The 22818-nt window shown below is 35.3% G+C and overlaps 1 protein-coding gene across 2 annotated transcripts in view; it reads left to right on the forward strand.

Moving 5' to 3' along the window:
• The first annotated feature begins 2715 nt into the window (after nucleotides 1-2715).
• LOC106130404 (protein stum) overlaps nucleotides 2716-22818 on the forward strand; it is a 57196-nt gene continuing 37093 nt past the window's right edge. For both annotated transcript variants that reach the window (XR_009657431.1, XM_060951996.1), the window contains exon 1: nucleotides 2716-3431. Coding sequence is in view for 1 of the 2 variants with exons in the window: in XM_060951996.1 (XP_060807979.1) it covers nucleotides 2716-3431 (716 nt within the window). In the remaining variant the exon portion in view is untranslated. The remainder of the gene's footprint in view (nucleotides 3432-22818) is intronic.

A 22818-nucleotide genomic window follows, 5' to 3' on the forward strand; every position in this document is an offset into this window, starting at 1 on the left:
TCGAAAAAAATTTATAAAATTGTTGAAAATACTCGTAAATATTCGATTGGCTGTTGCCAACGAATAAAAATTTTTAGGTATACGAGACGCTATGGTTTTAAATTTAAACATTAAGCGCGAGTTGGAGTCGCAAATAATGGGTTCCGTACCATTCATCTTCTATCGATAGGACTCTTCCGTTACTGACCAACTGACTGACTGACAACGCAGCCCAAACCGCTAGGTCCAGAGATTTACATTTGGGATCTACCTAGGTTCCTCCTATGTTTCAGCGGTTCACTGAGGGAAAATTTCCCGAAATTCTCACGGGATTTTTATTTGTACACCATTTTTTCATAGTATGTATAATTATTATAAATAAAAAGACGAAACTTAGTACAAATAATCTATACTTTTTGTAACTCAAAAGGCGACTTTTAGAAAAACCTAATTGGAACTGAAATAAATTAAGTAACTAAGTAAACTGCTATAAAACAATTCTGAAATTACTGAAACCCGAAAAAAAATGTTTTTCGTCTCATTAGGAAATAACAACTACCTGAAATAATGTCAAAAGATTCTAAAGACTGAAATATAGTGTGTTCTAAGATATTTGGTATAGTTATTACAGTTCCATATCAATAATAAAAAATGTGAAAAATAATTTGTTTGTCTCTAAACATCTTTAACTTTTCATCATTAAAGATGTAAGTTGTGATTGAAAAATTAACATCTAAAATAAACAATGTGGTGAGGTACATAATATTTGTTTATTCCATTTAGTATTGTCTTCTAAATTTATTTTTTTATATATTTTCCAATAAAAAATGTATTAAGATAAGTGGCTAAGAAATAGGTATTCTCTCTAGCTAAGCTATATCACTATAGCATAACACATGGATCACAAGCCTATAAGTCAACGTAATCTACAGTATAGTGGATTCCATACTTAAATTCTTCCGTACATTTTAGGTTATTTTAACTATATCGTAATTACGTTCCGCGGCACTAGGTCGCGAAGGCAAAGGCCTTGTACAAAACAATGCTGTTTATGAGATGCGTGTTTCGGAACGTTATTTGAAAATAAACAAATTAATTGTGTTCTTTTTTTTAAATTAGTTTGAAAAATTTGGGCAAAGTATTCTTTCGTAAAGTGGATGGAAGGCCTAGAAGAATGTACCGAGGGGTGGCTGTTGGTGTGGGAGGTTAATTGCTGTAAGTACGTCACTAATGACATCATCAAGTCATCTTCAGGTTGCTAAAATCACGGCCAGTTAGACAGGTCAAAAAGTCCTACAAAGACTGAAAAAGAATCCCAAGCATATTAGCCTTTCCCTTATTCGCCCTTTACGACATCCATGAAGAAGTTATAGAATAGGAATTCTAAAGCACCGGGAACCAAACGGCAATACCAAAATATTGATTTTTAGGTAGAAACTCTGAGACAATAATATGCAATGTAACACTGAAACATGTATTTTGAACGAAATTTACCACTGAAAACTAGAATTATTGATATTTTGTTGGATAATAAATATATTATATAGAAATATATTGGAGAGAACTTAATCAAAACCGAGAATGAAATGAAGTACTGTAAAGAGAAAGATGATTTTTGAACGAAATTCGAGTATACCATTGACAGCTGAAAGCCTCCCCTAGGAACATAGATTCCCCAAGTGAAGTTAGATGGCGCTGTGCTACTTTAACACGCGATGAGGTTTCCCCGTGGCTTGGATACAAAATGAAAATTGTGTAAAATCAAGTTGGCTTGAAGCGCGGTGAATTAACTATGTAAATTAGAATGCCCTTACGTATTTTTGGATTTTTTCGAAGCGGTTAGTTTATAATCGTTTCGAAAAAATTGTATTAAATTGTTGAAAATAAGTAACAGATTAGCTGTTGGGCTGTCGCTAGAGAAATAAGTAAACCTGACTCACCCAGTCTAGGATTCATGGTCAAAGGGATACCTTGGGCTTTTCTCCAGGGAGGTGAGGATGCAACCGGGACAAAGCCAGGAGGAAGAGGAATTCAAAAAGCTGATAGAGGTATCCCGTGACTTAAATTATCTGGCTTAGAAAATTTGCCTTCTGGGCAAACTCCCGTTGACTAATAATAATATGAAGGGACAGTACAATACATAGGAATAATAAATTTAATAAGTAATCTTTCATTTATCGTAGTTATAATAATAAGTGCGAAAGTTTGTTTGCATGTATTTTGTTACATTTTTACACACAAAATTTAAGCTTAAATTAGATTAAAGACTAAATCAGAGCGAAAATTTTTATAACTTTAGGTACATATTATGAAAAGATTTACCAAACATGCTTAATAATTAATAAGAACCTTGGTTAATGGTGAAATGTGGGTTGTAAATAAATGAAGAAAAACTGCACATAAGGTTGATAAAACACTGAACTTATATTATAAGGACTCATTGACATAAATATACATTAAATTACAGAACTCGGATGATCTTTAGGTTATGATAATATTCTGAAAATAAAAGTAACAAAAAACAAACGTTCCCGCGATGTATTCTTTTTTTTTTCATAATATTTTATAGGTGGCCAGTTCTAACCTATTTATTTATTGCAAAGAGGTTGACTGACTATGTATTTTCAAACAAACCTATAAAGGCAGTTTCACCAGAGTTACTCGTAAAAAAAAACATTAAACAAATAAAATTATTTCTCTTGCAGATAATATCAAAATGCATCGAAGATAGCAAAGATGGCTTTAAAACTGAAATACAAGGACGAGCACGGGATTCTCCACATCAACATGAGTCCATCGGGAACCCCGAAGGAGCCGGAGCCACCCGAACCCCCTGAAAAAGCGGACATAACCGACCCCAAGTTCGACTCCATCAACTCTCGCTTCGGCCAGTACGACTTATTCGGGGGCAAATATGACGACAGTGGTGGGGATACGCCACAGTCGCTTTTCAGAAGCCGCTACAACAGCATAGAGGAGGAATTGGCTAATACGCCTTACGCTTTCGCTACAGAACGGTCGCTCAGACTGAACAATACAAACACACTCGATATAACGATTCGTTCGCGGTTAGACGAAGCGTCGCCGAGCAAAGACATCGAGGACGATAGATACTTCCGCAACACCGAGTTGTTCGGGCCGCAAATCGATTCGCAAATCGATTCGCAAATCGATTCGAAAATCGATGAGACTCCCGCGTTCACCGTGACGCAGCTGATACACGCGCAGGATCGGTATTTCGATTTATCGAGCCGACAATCGAGTGTTACAAGCCCGGGTAAAGTGAAAAGTTTGACGAATAGTTTCGAAGTGCGCAGTGTGCCGGGGTCGGGGAAGGAGAGGACGGTGAGGATTGTTGACAGTGCGCGCGCGCAGGATGAAGCGTTTAAGGTGCTGTGTTCAACGGAAACTGAAGTGAAGACTGCGCAAGTGGAGTCTTCGACTACTCAACCGTAAGTACTTTTTAAATTTATAAAATCAACTCTTACAACAAAGATATTTTTATAGTGAAAGAACTTGCTGAAAGATCAATCGATTTGAAATTGGTCCAAAGGGAACGCAGAATCGGATTTTTCGCGTACAATATCGCCGGCAAAGGCTAGTTCTATTAAAACTAAACTAATAAATTTAATGTCTTAAATTAGGTGATATGGAAAAGATAGCAATATTTTTTTATTATAATAATAATCTAATAAGCAAATTAAGATCAATTCTATAATAATAGAATTGATCTTAATTTGCATGGTGGTAAGCGAGATGAGGCCTAAGGCTTATATCACATTATGCTGTCTCTTCCAGGAAACCTTTTGGAAATTGGTGTATGTAAATAGTTGATGTCTTATTAATAAACTGTTATTGACGCCTCATGTAACCCTAAAAATGCTTGAACCAATTAATTGTAATATCTATCAAGTACAGTTGTACCTATTAACTTGAGTAGAAATTTAACAAAGACACCTTCGTCTATAGTCAGCCCTTCCAACGCTCACAATTCTTTAATTATCATAATTAAATAAATAGAAAATATAAACCAAATCAGATAACCTCTTCTTTCCGCTGTCAGACTCATACGTTTTCATTACACATGCGCAGAACTGCTATCAAGATTATGATCTTAATCTACAAAATAGTAGCGTAGAAAAATAAAACAAATTGAATATAATTATTGTTCCACGCCGCGACTTTCAAAGCAGGAAATTTGGTAATTTTTGTATAATATAAACAAGTATGTAGGTTAAAATTGATCTTACTGAATAACAGACTCGACGTTTTATTCATTTTTTTCTCAGGAATAATCTAATGCTAATTCAGATAAAGTAGTACTTAGGTGATACTAAGGGGAACAAACAAAAATACAAACATACAATAACATAAAATTTACAAATGCTTTATATAAAATAACATAAAAAGTCACTTTTAATAATTTGGAATTTTTACTTTTCACCATTTTCTTATTGTTTTTATGTACCATTTCCACCTTGGATAGATTTCCAAGGCCATTTGAAGACACCACAGGGCAAAGAACGCCTCCGCCTTATTTGCTCTGTAAAAGAAACTATAGAATAAAAACGATTCTGATTTTAATATCTTGAAAAAAACTGTACTGAGTAACTTTTTTATGAAAACTTTAACGTTTTGAGTCTATCAACAGAAGATACAATTTTATCTGAAGAATAAATAATATGATACTTAACATAATGAGCAAAAAGATAATTATTGTTCTGAAATGGACCATAACTTGTTCTTAAGATGACCTCAACACTACTTCCTATTTCTTTTGTAGAGAACAAAAAAGTTCAACAATTTAGTATCAAATTATTGTTTGTTGACATTCACGATGACCATCATTTTGTCATCATCAATGGTGTCTTTTTATTATATGATGAAAAAGTGCCTCTCCATAAAAAATTGAGAAAGAAGGAATGATGAAAGCCTTAAGGCGAGTGGCTTTTCCACTGTTATCTATAGCTCTGCCAACCTTGTGATTATTCTAACCGAATTATGTTCGAAGTACGATGCTCGCCATAAGAGCATCAGTTAGTATTCAAACTAATGTACATAACTTTGAAAATAGTCATTGTTATATGGCCGAGTTGGGATTTGAACCTGTGCCTTTTAACCGGGCAACTTACCGATTCGACAGCCGACGGTCTCAAGGTAGTTCAATTCTTAGGTAGGTATTCTGCAATATATAATTTCCTCAAAATATCAAACAACAAACTTATCTCTTCAAGGTAAAAATCAATTAATTATTTGAAGTACTGAACCGATGTTGAACAAATTTTAATCTTATCATTATTCATTTATTCTAATAGACTTTTATGCAAAGTATAGATTATTGAGTAAAAAGTGAAGTTCTTCTTACGTATACTTAATTACTTTTTTTTTAACGTTATCAGATTATTGGCTGGCGATGTGTGAAAACTGTTTAATTAATCGTTACGCATTATGCTTGAATATATACACGAATCTAGAAAATGAAAGTACCTGGCGTTTTTCTTAAATCCAATAGACGTGATTATATATTATGTGCATACATATATACATATAATCACGTCTATATCCCTTGCGGGGTAGACAGAGCCAACAGCCTTGAAAAGACTGATAGGCCACGTTCAGCTGTTCGGCTTACCGAGCCCATCGCCTAAAAGCCTATCCCTTAGTCGCCTTTTACGACATCCATGAGAAAGAGACGGAGCGTGGTTCTATTCATTTCTATTGTTGCCGGGAACCACACGGCACTGAACTCAAGACTGATTTAACAATATGCACATTATGACATCAAATTGCTAGTTTTATAACTTTAATGTATGTATATTTTTCATCATTATAAAGCCATGAACCAAAATTCGTGTGAGTAATCAAAATCACACGACGCTCATTAGCTTCGGTCATTGGTCTTAAGCCTACGCCATTTTTTATTATCTATATTTTAAGACTAAAATAGACAAGACTTAAAAAGAAAGATGTAGTCTCTGCTTACCCCTCCAGGAAAGAGGCGATATATACTTAGGTAATATATGTAGGTATGTACGGCTCACTTTTAATATTGTTCTTTATTGTAGTTAGCTCATGTTTTTTTAATGTTTTGAGTAAAATTTGACCTCGGACCTTGGCAAAGTCACAGTGCATCGGCCCTTGTCGTGGTTTTTGTCAATTCTACCAACCTTGGCAATCATTCGTTGATTATTGTGATCAGTTTTCTGCATCAATTATCTTCATCATCACCATCCACCACCGTCCGCTTCCTAACCTATATAGCGTACTTATATTGGTCAGGAAGCGACGAAAAAACCAGCCAATGCATAAAATATTATTATAATTTATATATTATACATTTATATACTTATAATCTTTATTATTATTAAAATATCATATAAATCAATTGTATTCTCTCGCCCACATTTCTATTCTAAGTTTGGATAGTTGCGAAGTTGACGTTGTTGAAGAAAATGCTGCAGCTCAGTTTGTTACCGCTTCTTTTGCACTGACGCTTTAGAAGCGGCAGTTAACTTAGTATTGAGTAATTTATTTGACGTCAACCAATGTTGTGAAACCAAAAGGTATGACAATTATTAAGTTATATGGAGTGTCCTATAATAATGAAAAAACATTTTGAATTTGAATTTGAAACATAGCGTATGCTAGCTGTATCTCTTCTCGTGCACATCAAGTCAATCAAAGGCTAATAAACTTGGGATTCTTCTGTTAGGCGATGTGCTATCAACCAATCACTATTTGAATCACAATTCCATCATAGTGCCGTACAACTGAAGGTGACCTTTCTGTGTTTTAAATACTGTTGGTTCTGTCTACCCCGTAAGGGTTTATATGTTAGTATGTGTGTATGCGACAAAGGAAATGTCAAAGAACTAAAGAATATAACAGTGCAGCTTTAAACATAATACAATGTGTGTTAGGTACCTCTGCAAAGGTAGCGGAGGTCAGACTCTGTCTACCCCGTAAAGACGTGATCATAAAGGAGAGCTTGTTTGGTTTTGTTTTTTTTTCAAAACCTTGTTGAAGGCTCTGTATTTTTTGTCAATTCGACTAGCCTCGACAATCATTAGTTGATTATTGTGTTTAGTTTTGTTCTCTGTAATTCTACTTGTAACGGCTTCAGCGGAAATACTATTGAATTGTTTTTGTTAAGTAAATACAAGTAGTTAATGTAAATTTGTAAAGTCATGTTGTGTCTAAACTGACAGTAAACGCCTCTTTCCCGGAGGGGTAGGCAGAGACTACCTCTTTCCACTTGCCACGATCTCTGCATACTTCCTTCGCTTCATCCACATTCATAACTCTCTTCATGCAAGCTCGCCACAAGTACATATATCAAAGTCTACTTATCAAGTTCTATTGGTCACTCCTACTCAAATTCCAAAGTCCTATCCAAATAAAATTCCGATATATAACTAATTAGGTACAATGAAAACTCCGTTTGGTCCCAATTTAACAATTTATACAAATTGCGTAATACTACTGTAATTAGATTCAATTAAAAGTAACAATAGAGGAATACTGCAGACAGCAGTAGACAGACACACTGTATGATCACAAAACAATGTAAGTACAGTAGTACTTCTTATATATAAAATTCTCGTGTCACAATGTTTGTCTCGTACTCCTCCGAAACGGCTTTACCGATTTTAACCAAATTTTGCATGCATTCATTATTCAGTAAGTCTGAGAATCGGCTAACATCTATTTTTCATACCCCTAAGTGTTAAGGGTTGTCCACACTTAACATTTTTTTTTTAACTAGAAATTACTTAAAAGTGATTTATATGGCAAAACAACGTTTGCCGGGACAGCTAGTTTTAATATAAATATATTAAAAAGTTCCTAAGATTTAAATAACTATAAAATAATTGAGCCTCTTGAATATAAAATATATTTTTTTTATTTAAATATAAATTAAAATTGCAATAAATAAAATACAACTAAAACGAAAAGCGAGCGAAATTTTGAATATACTTTAACAAACAATAAAATATTTTTCAACAATTTGCCTGGTTGAATTAATTGAAGTTTTTGAGGAACGCGAAATATTACTGCTTTTTATAGGTACTATATCTGTTCCTTCGTTATTTGGTACCACAATATTCTTTTACAACTCAAATTACGTAAATGAAATTATACAAACTATAACGCTTTTGTTTTCTAACTAAAAAAAGACACCTTATACCATCTAACTCATGTATTTCCTAGTTTCATTTGTTTATATCTATGATAGATATATTTAGGTCTAAACGTTAATTTCCTTTCCTATTAGAATTTCGGGAATCCTTTTTAGTGCACATACATACATATAATCACCTCTATATCCCTTGCAGGATAGACAGAGCCAACAGTGTTGAAAAGACTGAAACCCCGCGTTCAGCAGTATAATTTAAAAAAAATATTTCGTTACTAGAAGCTCAAATATTTCATTGATTTAAAAGAGGTATGTATGTAAATGCGTACTGTGAAGTTTTTATCTTGATAAATCTTCTCTTTGTAAAGATATAGCAACAATTGTCTCTCATTAGTGTTATCTGGAGATCTAGGTAACATTCAGGGCTTTCTAACTGTTTATTAGCGTCCTAGATAAAACCAGAAAATTAAATATATACTGACTTACCTTTTTAAGTAACATTGGTATTAGGTACCAACTAACATAACTTCAAGCGCAAAATATCACGTCAAATATTGCGTCAAGAGAATAATATTAGTGCTATTAAATTTTATTATTTTATTATTTGCCGTGTGGTGCCCGGCACCAATACAAAAAAGAATAGGACCACTCCATCTCTTTCCCATGGATGTCGTAAAAGCCGACTAAGGGGTAGGCTTATAAACTTGGGATTCTTCTTTTAGGCGATGGGCTAGCAACCTGTCACTATTTGAATCTCAATCCTATCTTAAAGCCAAAAAGCTGAACGTGGCCCATCAGTCTTTGCAAGACTGTAGGCCCTGTCTACCCCGCAAGGGATATAGACGTGATTATATGTATGTATGTTAAATTTTATTATTTAACTAGCTGTGCCTGCGACTTCGTCCGTTTAAAATAGTTATTTTTGGCATCAATGAAGCCCTCAAGGATGAATGATTTTCCCCGTTTTTTTCACATTTGTCATTATTTCTTCGCTCCTAATAGTTGCAGCGTTGCTATATTATATACTCTAAAGCCTTCATCGATAAATGGTCTATTCATCACGAAAATAATTTTTCAATTTGAACCAGTAGTTCCTGAGATTAGCGCGTTCAAATAAACAAACAAACTCTTCAGCTTTATGATATTAGTTTAGATCTAATTGGAAAACTAAGGCAATTTGCCTTGCTGCAACTCTTCCTTTGTAACCCTTATTTAAGATCAGCCACTACTTTATGTTAAGTTTAATTGATTGAATAAATTGAATAAATAATAGTAACTTTATGTGTATGTATATATATATATATATATATATATATATATATATATATATATATATATATATATATATATATACATAAAGTTACGTCTATATCCCTTGCAGGGTAGCCAGAGCCAATAGTCTCGCAAATCGCCTACAAAAGAAATCCCAAGTTTATAAGCTTATTCGCTAGTCGTATTTTCCAACATCCATGGAAAAGATATGGAGTGGTATATTTATTTATTTATTTATTGAAACTTTATTGCACAAAAACAAAAATGTACAAAAGGCGGACTTAATGCCGTTTGGCATTCTCTACCAGTCAACCAGCTGACCAAACAGAAAAAACTTTAAGTTGGTGGTTCTATTCTAAAATGCCGGAAACCACACGGCACCGACGACGACTCAAATAATAATAAAATATAAGAACACATTAGTTAAAAACTTTAATTAGTTTTATTTAGATTTATTAAGGTAACTATCACTACATAATTAGAATAAATCTAATAAACATTCATACAAAAAAACATATATTTATGTAATAAAACATATTATATTTTCTGTTTTTAGCCTCAATTCAATGTATATTTCACTTGGTTAATTTACTTTAGACTTTTATTTGAGTATGTTTATACATACATATATTCTCTATCTAAAACTTGATGGTAGTTTTTAGTCTGCGCAAGATTCCTTATTCGTAAAAAAGCGATTCGATAACTATATCTGATATGATCCGAACACGCATATCATATTTATAGAGCGTATAAAATCTTAAATTAGTACCTACTCAAAGTTACAATCAAAGAAATTGCCTAATTTTTATTCTTCTAAAAAAAATTTTTTTTTTATTATCTGTTAATTCTTTTCGATCAAATGATTTATTTTCGAGGGTTTCTCATTTCAACATGTCAAGATGATGAAAGAAATTTTGATAATTAGAAGGAACTTTCCAAATCTATAGTTAGGTAGTATTAGTTAAAATTTAATATGATTTCTAAAGCTTTGTATCATCATCTTAAAAGGTACGAGTATCTTTATCTATCTAAACATATGAAAGACGTCTCTGACTAACTGATTAATTGAGTAATCAACGCACAGTACCACTAGGTTTACATTTTGAAATTAGGCATGTAGGTTCTCTATGTGTGGTCTAGGGTTGCACTAAGTAAGGATTTCCCAAAATTAATTTTTATTCGCAGTTCCCCTTTTCATAATATTTTTTTCATACATACATACATATGGTCACGTCTATATCCCTTGTGGGCTAGACAGAGCCAACAGTCTTGAAAATACTGAATGGCCACGTTCAGCTATTTGGCTTAATAATAGAATTGAGATTCAAATAGTGATAGGTTGCTAGTCCATCGCCTAAAAAAGAATCCCAAGTTTGTAAGCCTATTCCTTAATCGCCTTTTACGACATCCATGGGAAAGAGATGGAGTGGTCCTATTCTTTTTTGTATTAGTGCCGGGAACCACACATGTTTTTTCATTCATTTGTAGCGATAGATTCTAAGCTTACTTGATAGAAGGTGAAGCGCAGTCAGAGTAAGAGAATAGGGAAATGGATATAGGATGAAATAAAAGAATTAAATTAATATTCAAGCGTATAGCAACAAACGGGCCAAGAAATACAATCGGATTGACACTTGTCAAACTGTCATTTTTTCATTTTACTTGTCCGCCGAATTTATGGCAGGACGAAAGAGTTCCGCGTATGAGTAGTGATATAGGTTGTCCGTTTATTACTAAAATATAATTTTATTTATTATTTGATGTATATACAATTAAAACTAATAAAATTATTATGAAAATCCCTACATCAGCCCCCCCTTGAGACCGTCAAGGGCGATAATAGTCGGGGAATCTTACCTTACGACCTGATCTAGTTTTAGTATTTACTTCTCGATCAGGTGGGTTCTGATTCTCTGATTGTGGTACATGACGTGTATCGGTGTCGTGTTTGTCATGCTTTTGTGAAGTATGTTTGTGTGATGCGTGATCTGAAGGTATGTATGGAGTGGTGTCTGGGTCACACAGTATGTAGGCCGGCTTGACTCGGTCTATCGATACCGTGACTCTTTTACCCCCAACCAAGATAGTGAATACCTTATTATCTCGCTGAAGTACCTCATATGGTCCGGAATATGCAGGTTTCAAGGCGCCACCAACCGTGCAATCACGCAAAAATACGTGAGTGCAAGTGGTTAATTCCTTGAAAACGAATGTGGGACGTTTTCCCCCATGATGAGAGGCTGGTGTGGGCTTCAGGCTTTGGACTATATTCCTAAGTCTTGAAGTGAACTCCGTCAAGTCTAAGGAACAGTCAGTTTCAGAATCAAAAAAGTCACCTGGCAGACGCAACGGTTCGCCATACACCATTTCTGCTGAGGTAGTTCGTAAGTCGTCCTAGAACGCGCTGCGGACACCCAGCAATACGAGAGGGAGAGACTCGATCCAATTTGTGTTACCGTGGCAGATTATGGCAGATTTCAGCTGCCGATGGAATCTTTCCACGAGGCCATTACAGGCGGGATGATAGGCGGTTGTTCGGCGATGAGTAAATCCAGCGATGCGTGAAAGATTTCCGAATAACGCTGATTCAAACTGTCTGCCACGATCTGTCACGATATCAGCAGGGCAACCAAACCTAGAAATCCAGCCACTGAGTAAGGCTTTTGCAACTGCCTCGGCCGTAATTTCTTCTAAGGGTATTGCCTCAGGCCAACGCGTAAAACGATCAATGGCTGTGAGACAATACTTGTAACCTTGGCATGAAGGTAATGGTCCGATCAAGTCAATATGGACGAATTTGAAACGAGCTGCAGGAAGTTTGAAGTTGCTGAGAGGAGCACTAGTATGACGCGTGATCTTAGACTGTTGGCACGCTATGCATACTCTCACCCAGTTCCTACAGTCCTTTTTCACCTCCGGCCAAACATAACGTTCAGAGACCAATCTGGCTGTTGCCTTGGCACCAGGGTGGCTGAGACAATGTAGACTCTCGAACACCCTTCTCCGTAACAGCTTGGGAACAAACGGTCGAACCATGTCTGTGCTGGTGTCACAAAACAGCTCTGTGTTGGAACCTGGAATCCTGACTTTCTTAAGGCACAATGAAGTCGTACCTTCTGCAAGTTGCCTAAGCTCTGGATCAGAACGATCAGAACGTTGAGCAGCAGCCAGCTGTTCTGAATCGATTGGCTGGGAAATTTCCTCAACTCGCGAGAGAGTATCAGCTACCACGTTGTCCTTACCAGAGATGTGACGAATGTCGGTGGTAAACTGCGCAATCAGATCCAGGTGTCGGAACTGTCTTGGCGAGCAGTTTTCCTTTCGACTTTGGAAGGCAAAAGTCAGGGGCTTGTGGTCGGTGTAGACTGTAAAAGTTCTAGCTTCGAGCATGTGCCTAAAATATTTTATGCTCTCATAAATGGCGAGCAATTCTCGATCGTAGGGTGAGTATTTCTGTTGGGAAGGACTCAGCCCACGAGAGAAAAATGCCAATGGCTCCCAGGACTCACCATCAGACTGTTGCTGTAACACCGAACCGATAGCTCTGTCTGACGCATCAGTAACAAGCGCCAACCTTGCGTCACACTTGGGATGAGCCAGCAAGGCGGCCTGACACAGACCTTCTTTGCAGGCTTCAAAAGCCTCACGTGACTTACCAGTAATATGTACCGGGTGTGAACCTTTGACTGATCCTGTCAGCAGTGCGTTTAGAGGACCTTGTTGTTTAGCGGCGCCTGAAATAAATCTACGATAAAAGTTTACCATACCCAAGAAGCGGCGTAGTTCTTTTACCGTCTTTGGGACAGGGAAATTGGTGATGGCTTCGACCTTTTCAGGTAGGGGTGTGGTACCTTTACCTGAAATTCTATAGCCTAGAAAGGTTACCTCAGACGCGCCAAAGACACACTTCGCCGTGTTGACGACCATGCCGTAATGCTTGAGTCTTTCGAAGAGTTGACGAAGGTGCTCTTCGTGGGTCTTCTGATCCTTCGAGAAGACCAGAAAATCGTCCAGATATGCATAGGTAAAATCCAGGCCCCGCAGCATCTCATCGACAAATCGCTGAAACGTCTGTCCGGCATTACGAAGTCCGAACGTCATGAACGGAAATTCGTAAAGACCGAACGGCGTTGTGATCGCTGTCTTCGCTATGTCGTCTGAATTGACCGGGATCTGGTTGTAGGCCTTCACCAAATCAATGGTAGAGAAGACGGTGCAGCCTGATAAAGAGTGGGAAAAATCATGAATGTGTTTAATGGGGTATCTGTCGGGTATTGTCCGGGCATTCAGCATGCGGTAATCCCCACAAGGACGCCACCCATTGTCCTTCTTGGGCGCAAGATGAAGGGGTGAAGCCCATGCTGATTCGGAAGGCCGACAAGTACCATTCTGTAACATAGACTCGAATTCCGATTTAGCAATTTTCAGTTTATCAGGCGAAAGCCTACGGGGAGTGCAAGAGACCGGTGGCCCAGGTGTAGTGCGGATGTGATGGACAGTGTTGTGGTGCAGTGTACGTTGTATTCCATGTGGGCGAGTGATTTCGGGAAATTTTGCTAGTATGTTGTGATAGACAGAGTTACCAGAAACCACCTTCACGGAAGAAATACTTTCGTTACTAAAGGCAAGCGAAGCCACGGTCGCGACCATAGTGTTACCGTCGATAAGGCGTTGATTTCGGACATCTACTATAATATTGATAATAAAAAAAAAAAAAAAAAAAAAAAAAAAAAAAAAAAAAAAAAAAAAAAAAAAAAAAAAATGATGTAGGGATTTTCATAATAATTTTATTAGTTTTAATTGTATATACATCAAATAATAAATAAAATTATATTTTAGTAATAAACGGACAACCTATATCACTACTCATACGCGGAACTCTTTCGTCCTGCCATAAATTCGGCGGACAAGTAAAATGAAAAAATGACAGTTTGACAAGTGTCAATCCGATTGTATTTCTTGGCCCGTTTGTTGCTATACGCTTGAATATTAATTTAATTCTTTTATTTCATCCTATATCCATTTCCCTATTCTCTTACTCTGACTGCGCTTCACCTTCTATCAAGTAAGCTTAGAATCTATCGCTACACATTCATATAATCACGTCTATATGCCTTGCGGGGTAGATAGAGACAGCAGTCTTGAAAGACTGAAAGACCACATTCAGCTGTTAGGCTTAATGATATAATTGAGATTTAAATAGCCTTAGCCATAGCCCAAAGCTTAAAAGAAGAATCCCAAGTTTGAAAGCCTATCACTTAGCCTCCTTTAACGACATCCATGGGAAAGACATGGAGTGTTGGTGGAGTTGCATTTTATATTGGTGTCGAAAACCACAAGACAATTATAATATCTATTTTAACATAAAGCAATTTTTATTCAAGTTGATAAGTACCTACTTAAATATCAACAAGAGAATTTAGCAAATCGTTCCGTTCCGCCAAAACTGTAATGTTTAGAAGCAAGATATAATTATGTTGTCTAGAGAAATTTTCAATCATTCTCTGAATTAACAACCTCGGCAGTTTGTTTGCCCAATACAATACCAACACTATTTATTGCGGTTTTTTAAATCTGGGGGCCCCGCCATTTTTAAAAAACAAATCTATTCTTTTCTGATTCTATCCATGCAAGCTCGTCGGTATCAAGCATAAGTTACCCACATGAAAACCATATAATCATCGTCTCATTCTCAAGGAGGTCGGTTTGACTATAATTACATCAGTCATGACTATGACAGTCATTCAGCGGAACATTGTGGTCGACACACAAACAGGACAAGCAAGCCATTGCAATGTTTATGTACAATTTATATTATTTCACACTCTATTACATATACATATATAATAACATCTACATCCCTTGCGGGGAAGACAGAACCAAAAGTGACGGCCTCTATGGCGCAGCGGTAGTACGCTTATCTGTGACTGCGGAGGTCCCGGTTTCGAATCCCGGTCAGGGCATGATGAGAAAAGAACTTTTTCTGTATAAGTATTTGTTATAAATTATAGTATCGTTGAGTTAGTATCTCGTAACACATGTTTCGAACTTACTTCGAGGCTAACTCAATACTACCTACTTACCATTCGCTTTAAGAGTACAATAAGACCCCAACAAGCCTTATTACATAAAATAAACGTATCTTGCTAAACGAATCCAAACAATATTCAAGTTAGGCAATAAAGCGTTACAATTATTATTGGCAAGTGACGACATGTTGGCACGTTCGATTTCTTAGTGCTGCGCAAGTGTGCTTTTTGTCTGCACTTGCTCAATCTGACTGACAGATAAATGGAGCTCCTGTAGTGGGAGCGATGATTCGGGACCAAAGGGAAGATCTTCCGCCAGGCTAGGGGTGATGCCTGGGGAACCGCGGCTCCGACGATGTTGTGTCAGGGATTGTATTTATGCTCCAATCCGTGAAATCTTTGTTTGCGCGATTTAGTTTCCTCGCTGCTATTGGCTGAGCGCGTCAATATCTTCACTATGGTTGACAGTTAGTGTGTGACATTATCGTACTCCCGGCGTTAGTCCTGGTTGCAAACGTACCTCCGCTGAAGAGGAACCCGGTGTCTGCCTGTGACAGTAAGAGTTCTATTCGCATCCACAATAGTTAGTTCTATAGTTCCTGGTGGGTTTTAGAAAAATCAATAATCAAAAAAAAAGAAAAAGTTCTAGTAAAAGGATTTTTTTTTAAATTTTGAAAAAATGATATGCCAACTTCTGGTAGCAGGAAAAACCTTATCCATATTGTATAATGATTGAAATTTCCAAGATATTCATATTGATTGAAGTATCTGTTTCGAAAGAGGCGTGGTTTTATGTTTGTTTATAAAAATATTAGATCTATTGAATCTTAAAACAACAGGTAAACTTAATGCAAAAAGCATTTCCTTCCAATATACTTATCACGTCTATATCCTTACTTATACTTTAAATCAAAACAAGAATGTAAAATCATGTTGACAGACTGGCTCAAGAAACTTACATATGATGAGGTTGAGAACCTCTTTCATCGTTTAAATTAAAAGCAGTACAACAAGACATTCATAAACAGACACGTACAAAAACACACACAAAAACATTTTATTTTGTTATTACCCTATAATTTAGTTTAGATATATACTCTTGCATTGTATCAGTAAAACACATTATTATTATTTTTATGTTATGGAAGAGCGAGGTGTTCTGACACAGGTATTGCTATGCCTACTAGAAGGCCTCAACGACATGCATTGTAAACGTGTATTTACTGAATAAACGAATTTATTTATTATTATTATTATTATCCTTCACGAAGTAGACAGAGCCAATACGACGTGTACTTAATCATAATACTCAAAAGCCTCTTTAAGCTGATAGAATTGAGATTCCACTTAAGCTTCTACAAAATAGTAAACAATTAAAAAAAAACTTGTGTCAAATATTGTCTGAATACCTATTTATATATATATCTGATTTGTACAACAAAGTCGTGCATAATTTTCATTAACGTAACACAACGCTCAAACTTCAGCAGGTTTTTTTTTTCAAATTCGCCTAACACCGTTTCATAACGCTATTAGTTTCGCCAATACACCTGAATAAAGACCGTCAAGGCGTGGCACCGAACTGATTCGATCTATGAAGTAATTGGTGGCGATTGAAAAAACATTTAGAGGAACACTAGGGTTAACATCGCCTCATTACTACGCTTTTATTAGCTTGGGTTGTATGTATGTATGTATGTATGTATGTATGTAACGGAATCTTTGAGCTTAATTTTCACTGATTTCTAAACGTCTGATCAACTTGGAACTTTGCACGCGTATCAAGGACCGATGACAATGCAATATTTTGATAATAGTTTCTCATTATCCTTATTAAAACTGCCAGGATTAATAAATTCATTTTTAGATCCTTCGTATGAGAGTAAGAGAGACAGAGATAGCACCAGTGCCAGTAATCTCCATACAAGAAACCAAGAAGTTCTGACGTATAATGAGTCAAAAAGAGATGTAATATATTTCCATATAATGTTACTATTAACCTGAGGCTTCTTTATTTCATCGCATTGCTCCATTTAGAATTACCATTAGAAACCATAGTAGAATTAGTAGAATATTTTAAAACAATAAAAAATATATAAGTAATAAAACAAAAGTAATAAATGAAAATTGAACAACTAAATTTACAAAAATTCAAGAATAAAGTTACTACCTACAGAACTTTGCGATATTTAATACGTATTTAACATATTAATGCAATTCTTGAATTAACATTAGGTATCTTTTGCCTATTTATAATAGCAACACTGTAATACTCGTTTGGAAAATGAGTGACAGTTTTTTATGTCAAATAAGTTTTGCAGTAAGTTTTGATTGAATTCGATTCGATCACCTGTAAACTTTCTTTCTGTTGTTTTTTACCGGTGCCTGTGTATTTACCTATTTGCACTTTGTTTTGTGCTGATAACTTGTCGTTATTTGGAGTTTGGAATCTTCCGTTGAGTCGAGCTTTGTTCTTCCGGATATTCGTGTGATTTTATCATCTGAGATTGGACTCTGACTGTGTTTACTGTGTTGTGCAGATATTTTGAGATAGGACTCCTGTAAAAAGTACCTTATTATTTGAGATAGGAGTCCCAAGTTTGTGTTTGTTTTTGTGAAAGACAGATTTTACAACAAAAGTGCCACGATGTCTTCAGATAAACTTTGTTGCGTTCCTGGTTGTAAAGGCAGTGGAGGTATGTTTGAAATATTTTTGTTCCTGTATCAATCTGCCTCTTAATCTTGTGGTTTGATTCCTGGCAAGGCCACAATCGAAAATTATTACGTTTGCTGGATAGTCAAAAATATTATTAACAGTGATTTATCACTATAAAATTCTTTTCAACTGGGTTTAACAATCATCATACATACATATAATCACGTCTATATCCCTTGCGGGGTAGACAGAGCCAACAGTCTTGTAAAGACTGATAGGCCACGTTCAGCTATTTGGCTTTAAGATAGAATTGAGATTCAAATAGTGACAGGTTGCAAGCCCATCGCCTTAAAAAGAATCATGATGATGAGAATATTATGAGATTTAATCCAATCAGGCCACATATAACTTTAAGAAAGTTAGTTGTGAAAACCTCCGGCGATGGGCGCATGGTTGCGAAAGTCTTTTCTAGTAAGATAGTTATACCAGAAGTGTTAACTTCCAAAAAATAATTGTATAAAAAACTACCCGTTTTATTGCAAATCGAACTAAAAAATAGAAAATAAATAATAGTTTAAAAAAAACTAAAAAACTACGCTTTTATTGCTAATCAAACTAAAAAATAGAAAATAAAAATTAATGACAAAGGAATTCAGTAGTAGCAAGTCGAACAATCAGTTATAGTCAGTTGTAGTAGTAATTACCTCGGATTAAAATTATAACAAAATTAAATTTATAAACAAAACAATTTAAATCAGAGTAAAAAGCGTGGGGTGCATTTTACTTCATTTTCATAACTCTCTTGTCATAAATATATGCTAATAGAATGATTTTAATATTTACTACATCAGGCACCCCACGCTTTTTACTCTGATTTAAATTGTTTTGTTTATAAATTTAATTTTGTTATAATTTTAATCCGAGGTAATTACTACTACAACTGACTATAACTGATTGTTCGACTTGCTACTACTGAATTCCTTTGTCATTAATTTTTATTTTCTATTTTTTAGTTTGATTAGCAATAAAAGCGTAGTTTTTTAGTTTTTTTTAAACTATTATTTATTTTTATGTTAGGTAACGTGTTTCTTTGTGCCGTGTGGTTCCCGGCCCGGCACCAGTACAAAAAAGAATAGGACCACTCCATCTCTTTCCCATGGATGTCGTAAAAGGCGATTAAGGGATAGGCTTACAAAATTGGGATTCTTTTTTTAGGCGATGGGCTAGCAACCTGTCACTATTTGAATCTCAATTCTATCATTAAGCTAAATAGCTGAGCGTGGCCTATCAGTCTTTTTTTAGAAGTCAGGTAATTTATTATATTATTATTCAATTGTTTTTTATGAAAATCTTGATTTTTTTTAATTGTTCTCATGATAATATGTATTTTTATTTTTTTTTACATATATATATTTATCACTTTTTTTTTACTTACGGGGTAAACAGAGTCAGCCTCGAAAAGACTGTAAGCCCCAAATCAAAAATACAGCCAATGTCTCAATGATGGAATTACGCTTCAAGATAATTCTTCTTTTCTTTAAATAAATTTAGAGATCATTTAATTTTGTTGTCGTAATGAAAATTTCGAAGTTATCTGGAGCTGTTAATTTCCAAGACATTGAAAGTTAAAGTTCATTCAATTCCAAGTTCATTCGAAATAAGTATTTGATAAATTGTATGTTGCTGTGTTAACCGGGGACAACTGTTTGAAATTGTAATTGTAATAAATTGTAATTTTGACAAACAAAATCCGCACATTCGTTAAAAAAATCTGCTGCAGACACATTAGGATCACTGCATATTATAAAGTTCCCCTATTTTCACTGTCCGTATGTATGCGCTATTCTCGGAAGGTTTTGGACGGATTTTGTTTATGTCTGAAATGTTAGATTAAATAAATGCTACCCGTGCGAAGCCGGGGCGGGTCGCTAGTTGAGGATAAAAAAGGTCGCACAAAAAGAAAACAAGAACGAACCAATGTCAAGTTTGATAAAATTGTTATTTAGTTATATTGTTATCAATTGCCGTGAATTAAGCGGGCACAAGGGGAGGGCCTTGACAGACAAAAATGGGAAATATAACTCGGGTTGTATACAATGCTAGCTGTGCCCGCGACTTCATCCGTGTGGATTAGTTATGGGCATCATTGAAGCTCTCAGAGATGAATATTTCTCCCCGTTTTTTTTTTTCACATTTTCCATTATTTATTTGCTCCTTATAGTTGCAGCGTAATGTTAAAGTCTTCCTCGATAAATGGACTATTCGACAAAAAAGAATTTTTCAATAATTCGGACCAGTAGTTCCTGAGATTAGCGCGTTCAAACAAACAAACAAACTCTTCAGCTTTATAATATTAGTATAGATGTGAACAAGCCAAAGGGAAACTGATAATGTATCACGCATTATCAGCACCGGTTAGCATTCAAACCAATGTTTTTTGTGCCGTGCAGTTCCCGGCACTCTAGAATAGGATCACTCCATATCTTTTCCATGGATGAATTATAAATTTGAGATTCTTCTTGTAGGCGATGGGCTAGCAATTAGCAATAGCTAGCTTTTATAATAAATACTTATATATATCCAAGACCCAGGCCAATCAAAGAAAGTTCCATATCTCATCATGCCCTGGCCGGGATTCGAACCCGGAACCTCCGGTGTCACAGACGAGCGCACTGCCACTATCCCATTAAGGCCGACAAATGGAAATAAAGTGCTTAATAATTCAATTAATAATCACGTGACATTGAAGAGTAAGTTCGATAAATAACTTAACATGATAAACTCCATACAATGCAGCCTACGAGCAGTTGCAAAACTCATCCCACTGAACCGCCGCCTGCGCATCTATTGTTCAGAAATGAAGATTTGCGTAAACCAGACATATGAACACGCAAATAATTTTAATATCTCTTACCTAAATGCATAAATAGGTAATGCTACATGAGAATTCATCATTGTGTGTATGAAGTATGTTTCTACTATTAGATTTTCTAAAAAAAGATGTCTTAGTGGTAATCTACGTCATTGTAGAAAGAATTATAATACTACGGTAACAAATAAAAAGAGCGTCGCTGGTCGAATCGGTAAGGTGGTTAAAATGCGTGATGCGCAGAAAGGCCCAGGTTCGAATCCCACCTCGGCCATGTACCAATGGCTATTTTCGAAGTTATGTACATTAGTTTGAATACTGACCGATGCTTTTACGGTGAGGGAAGGCAACTGGATGTGTAACCATGATCGATCCAATACGGGTTTGGTTCTCCTGCAAAGGTTGCGGAGGTCAGATGGAAGTCGCTTTGAGTGAAAACCTGACTCACCCAAAAGTATACCACTATATATAAGTAACTAAAAAATGCTATACTTTTCTATGAACTAACGTTAATAGTAATAAATAAAGGTTATCGAGCAAAAAAAAATTCATTACCAGTGTGTTTGATATCCTACAAGTAAACAGTTACATTTTCCGCCACTTCAAACCCACTATTAATTCTGTTATACATATTAGCGAAAGCACAGAAGAATATTAAATACATGATTTAATATTGTTCTTTCATTTTATTTTTCCGCGATCTATCAAGTTATTGTTAATAGTTAAGTAGATGTGAAATGATAATTTGACATCTACTTAACTTACTTAATTTTTATTGTGTTGTTTATAAGCACTGAAATTAAATATATTTTATGAAAAGTAATTTAAAACAATAAGTATTTATTATATATCGTAATATGATTAATTGTAGATATACATACATACATATCATCACGTCTATATCCCTTTCAGGGTAGACAGAGCCAACAATCTTGAAATGACTGAAAGGCCACGTTCAGCTGTTCGTCTCATTGATAAAATAGATATTCAAATATGTACAGGTTGCTAGCCTTTCGCCTAAAAGAAGAATCCTAAGTCTATAAGCCAATCCCTTAGTCGCCTTTTACGACATCTATGAGAAAGAGATGGAGGTAATCCTATTCCTTTTTTATATTGGTGCCGGGAACCACACGGCACCAATTAATTATAGATATAAAACTGAGAAATATGTATTCTTTTTCCTCATATACAAAAACTTTTGATTTAAAAGTCAAATATTATCGTAGACTGTCCAAAACGGAACGGGAAATCTACACATTTTTTAAAATTGTTTTAACATTTATTCTGCATAATCTTTACTTTATATTTGTGGTAAGATAATAATGATTTTAATAATAAGTATCAATATAACGCTAAAATGTTGCGGTCACAAATGCTTGTGGCTTAGTTTTCTTATCGAGAAAGTAATGTTATAAGTTATAATCATTATTTAACAATTTCACTATAACTGAGAGTGTAACTGTTTGATAAAACTATAACATAATTTTGCAATTTTTTCAAAGTCAATCTGCTTTTGAATATTGGCAAGGCAAGTTTCTATTTTACATTGTCATATGATTTTGCATTAGCAGAACTTCTATAGTCTTATAATTATTCCGAATTCTATGTTACATATACTCGTAGAACAATACAAAGTTTGTAATCATACACACATATTTACACACATAAAGTCATGGTTATCTACTCGTATATCCCTTGCAATGTAGACAGAGCTAACAGTCTTGAACATACTGAAAGGCTACGTTCTGCTGTATAGCATTATCATTATGGAATGAGATTTAAATTTGAATAGCCTATCCCTTAGTCGCCTTCACCACATCCAATGGTGGTTATATTTTAAAGTGCCGGCAAAACTACACGGCAGACGACTATTAAA

The sequence above is a fragment of the Amyelois transitella genome, chromosome 27, assembly GCF_032362555.1.
Source record: "Amyelois transitella isolate CPQ chromosome 27, ilAmyTran1.1, whole genome shotgun sequence".
Taxonomy (NCBI): Eukaryota; Metazoa; Arthropoda; class Insecta; order Lepidoptera; family Pyralidae; genus Amyelois; species Amyelois transitella.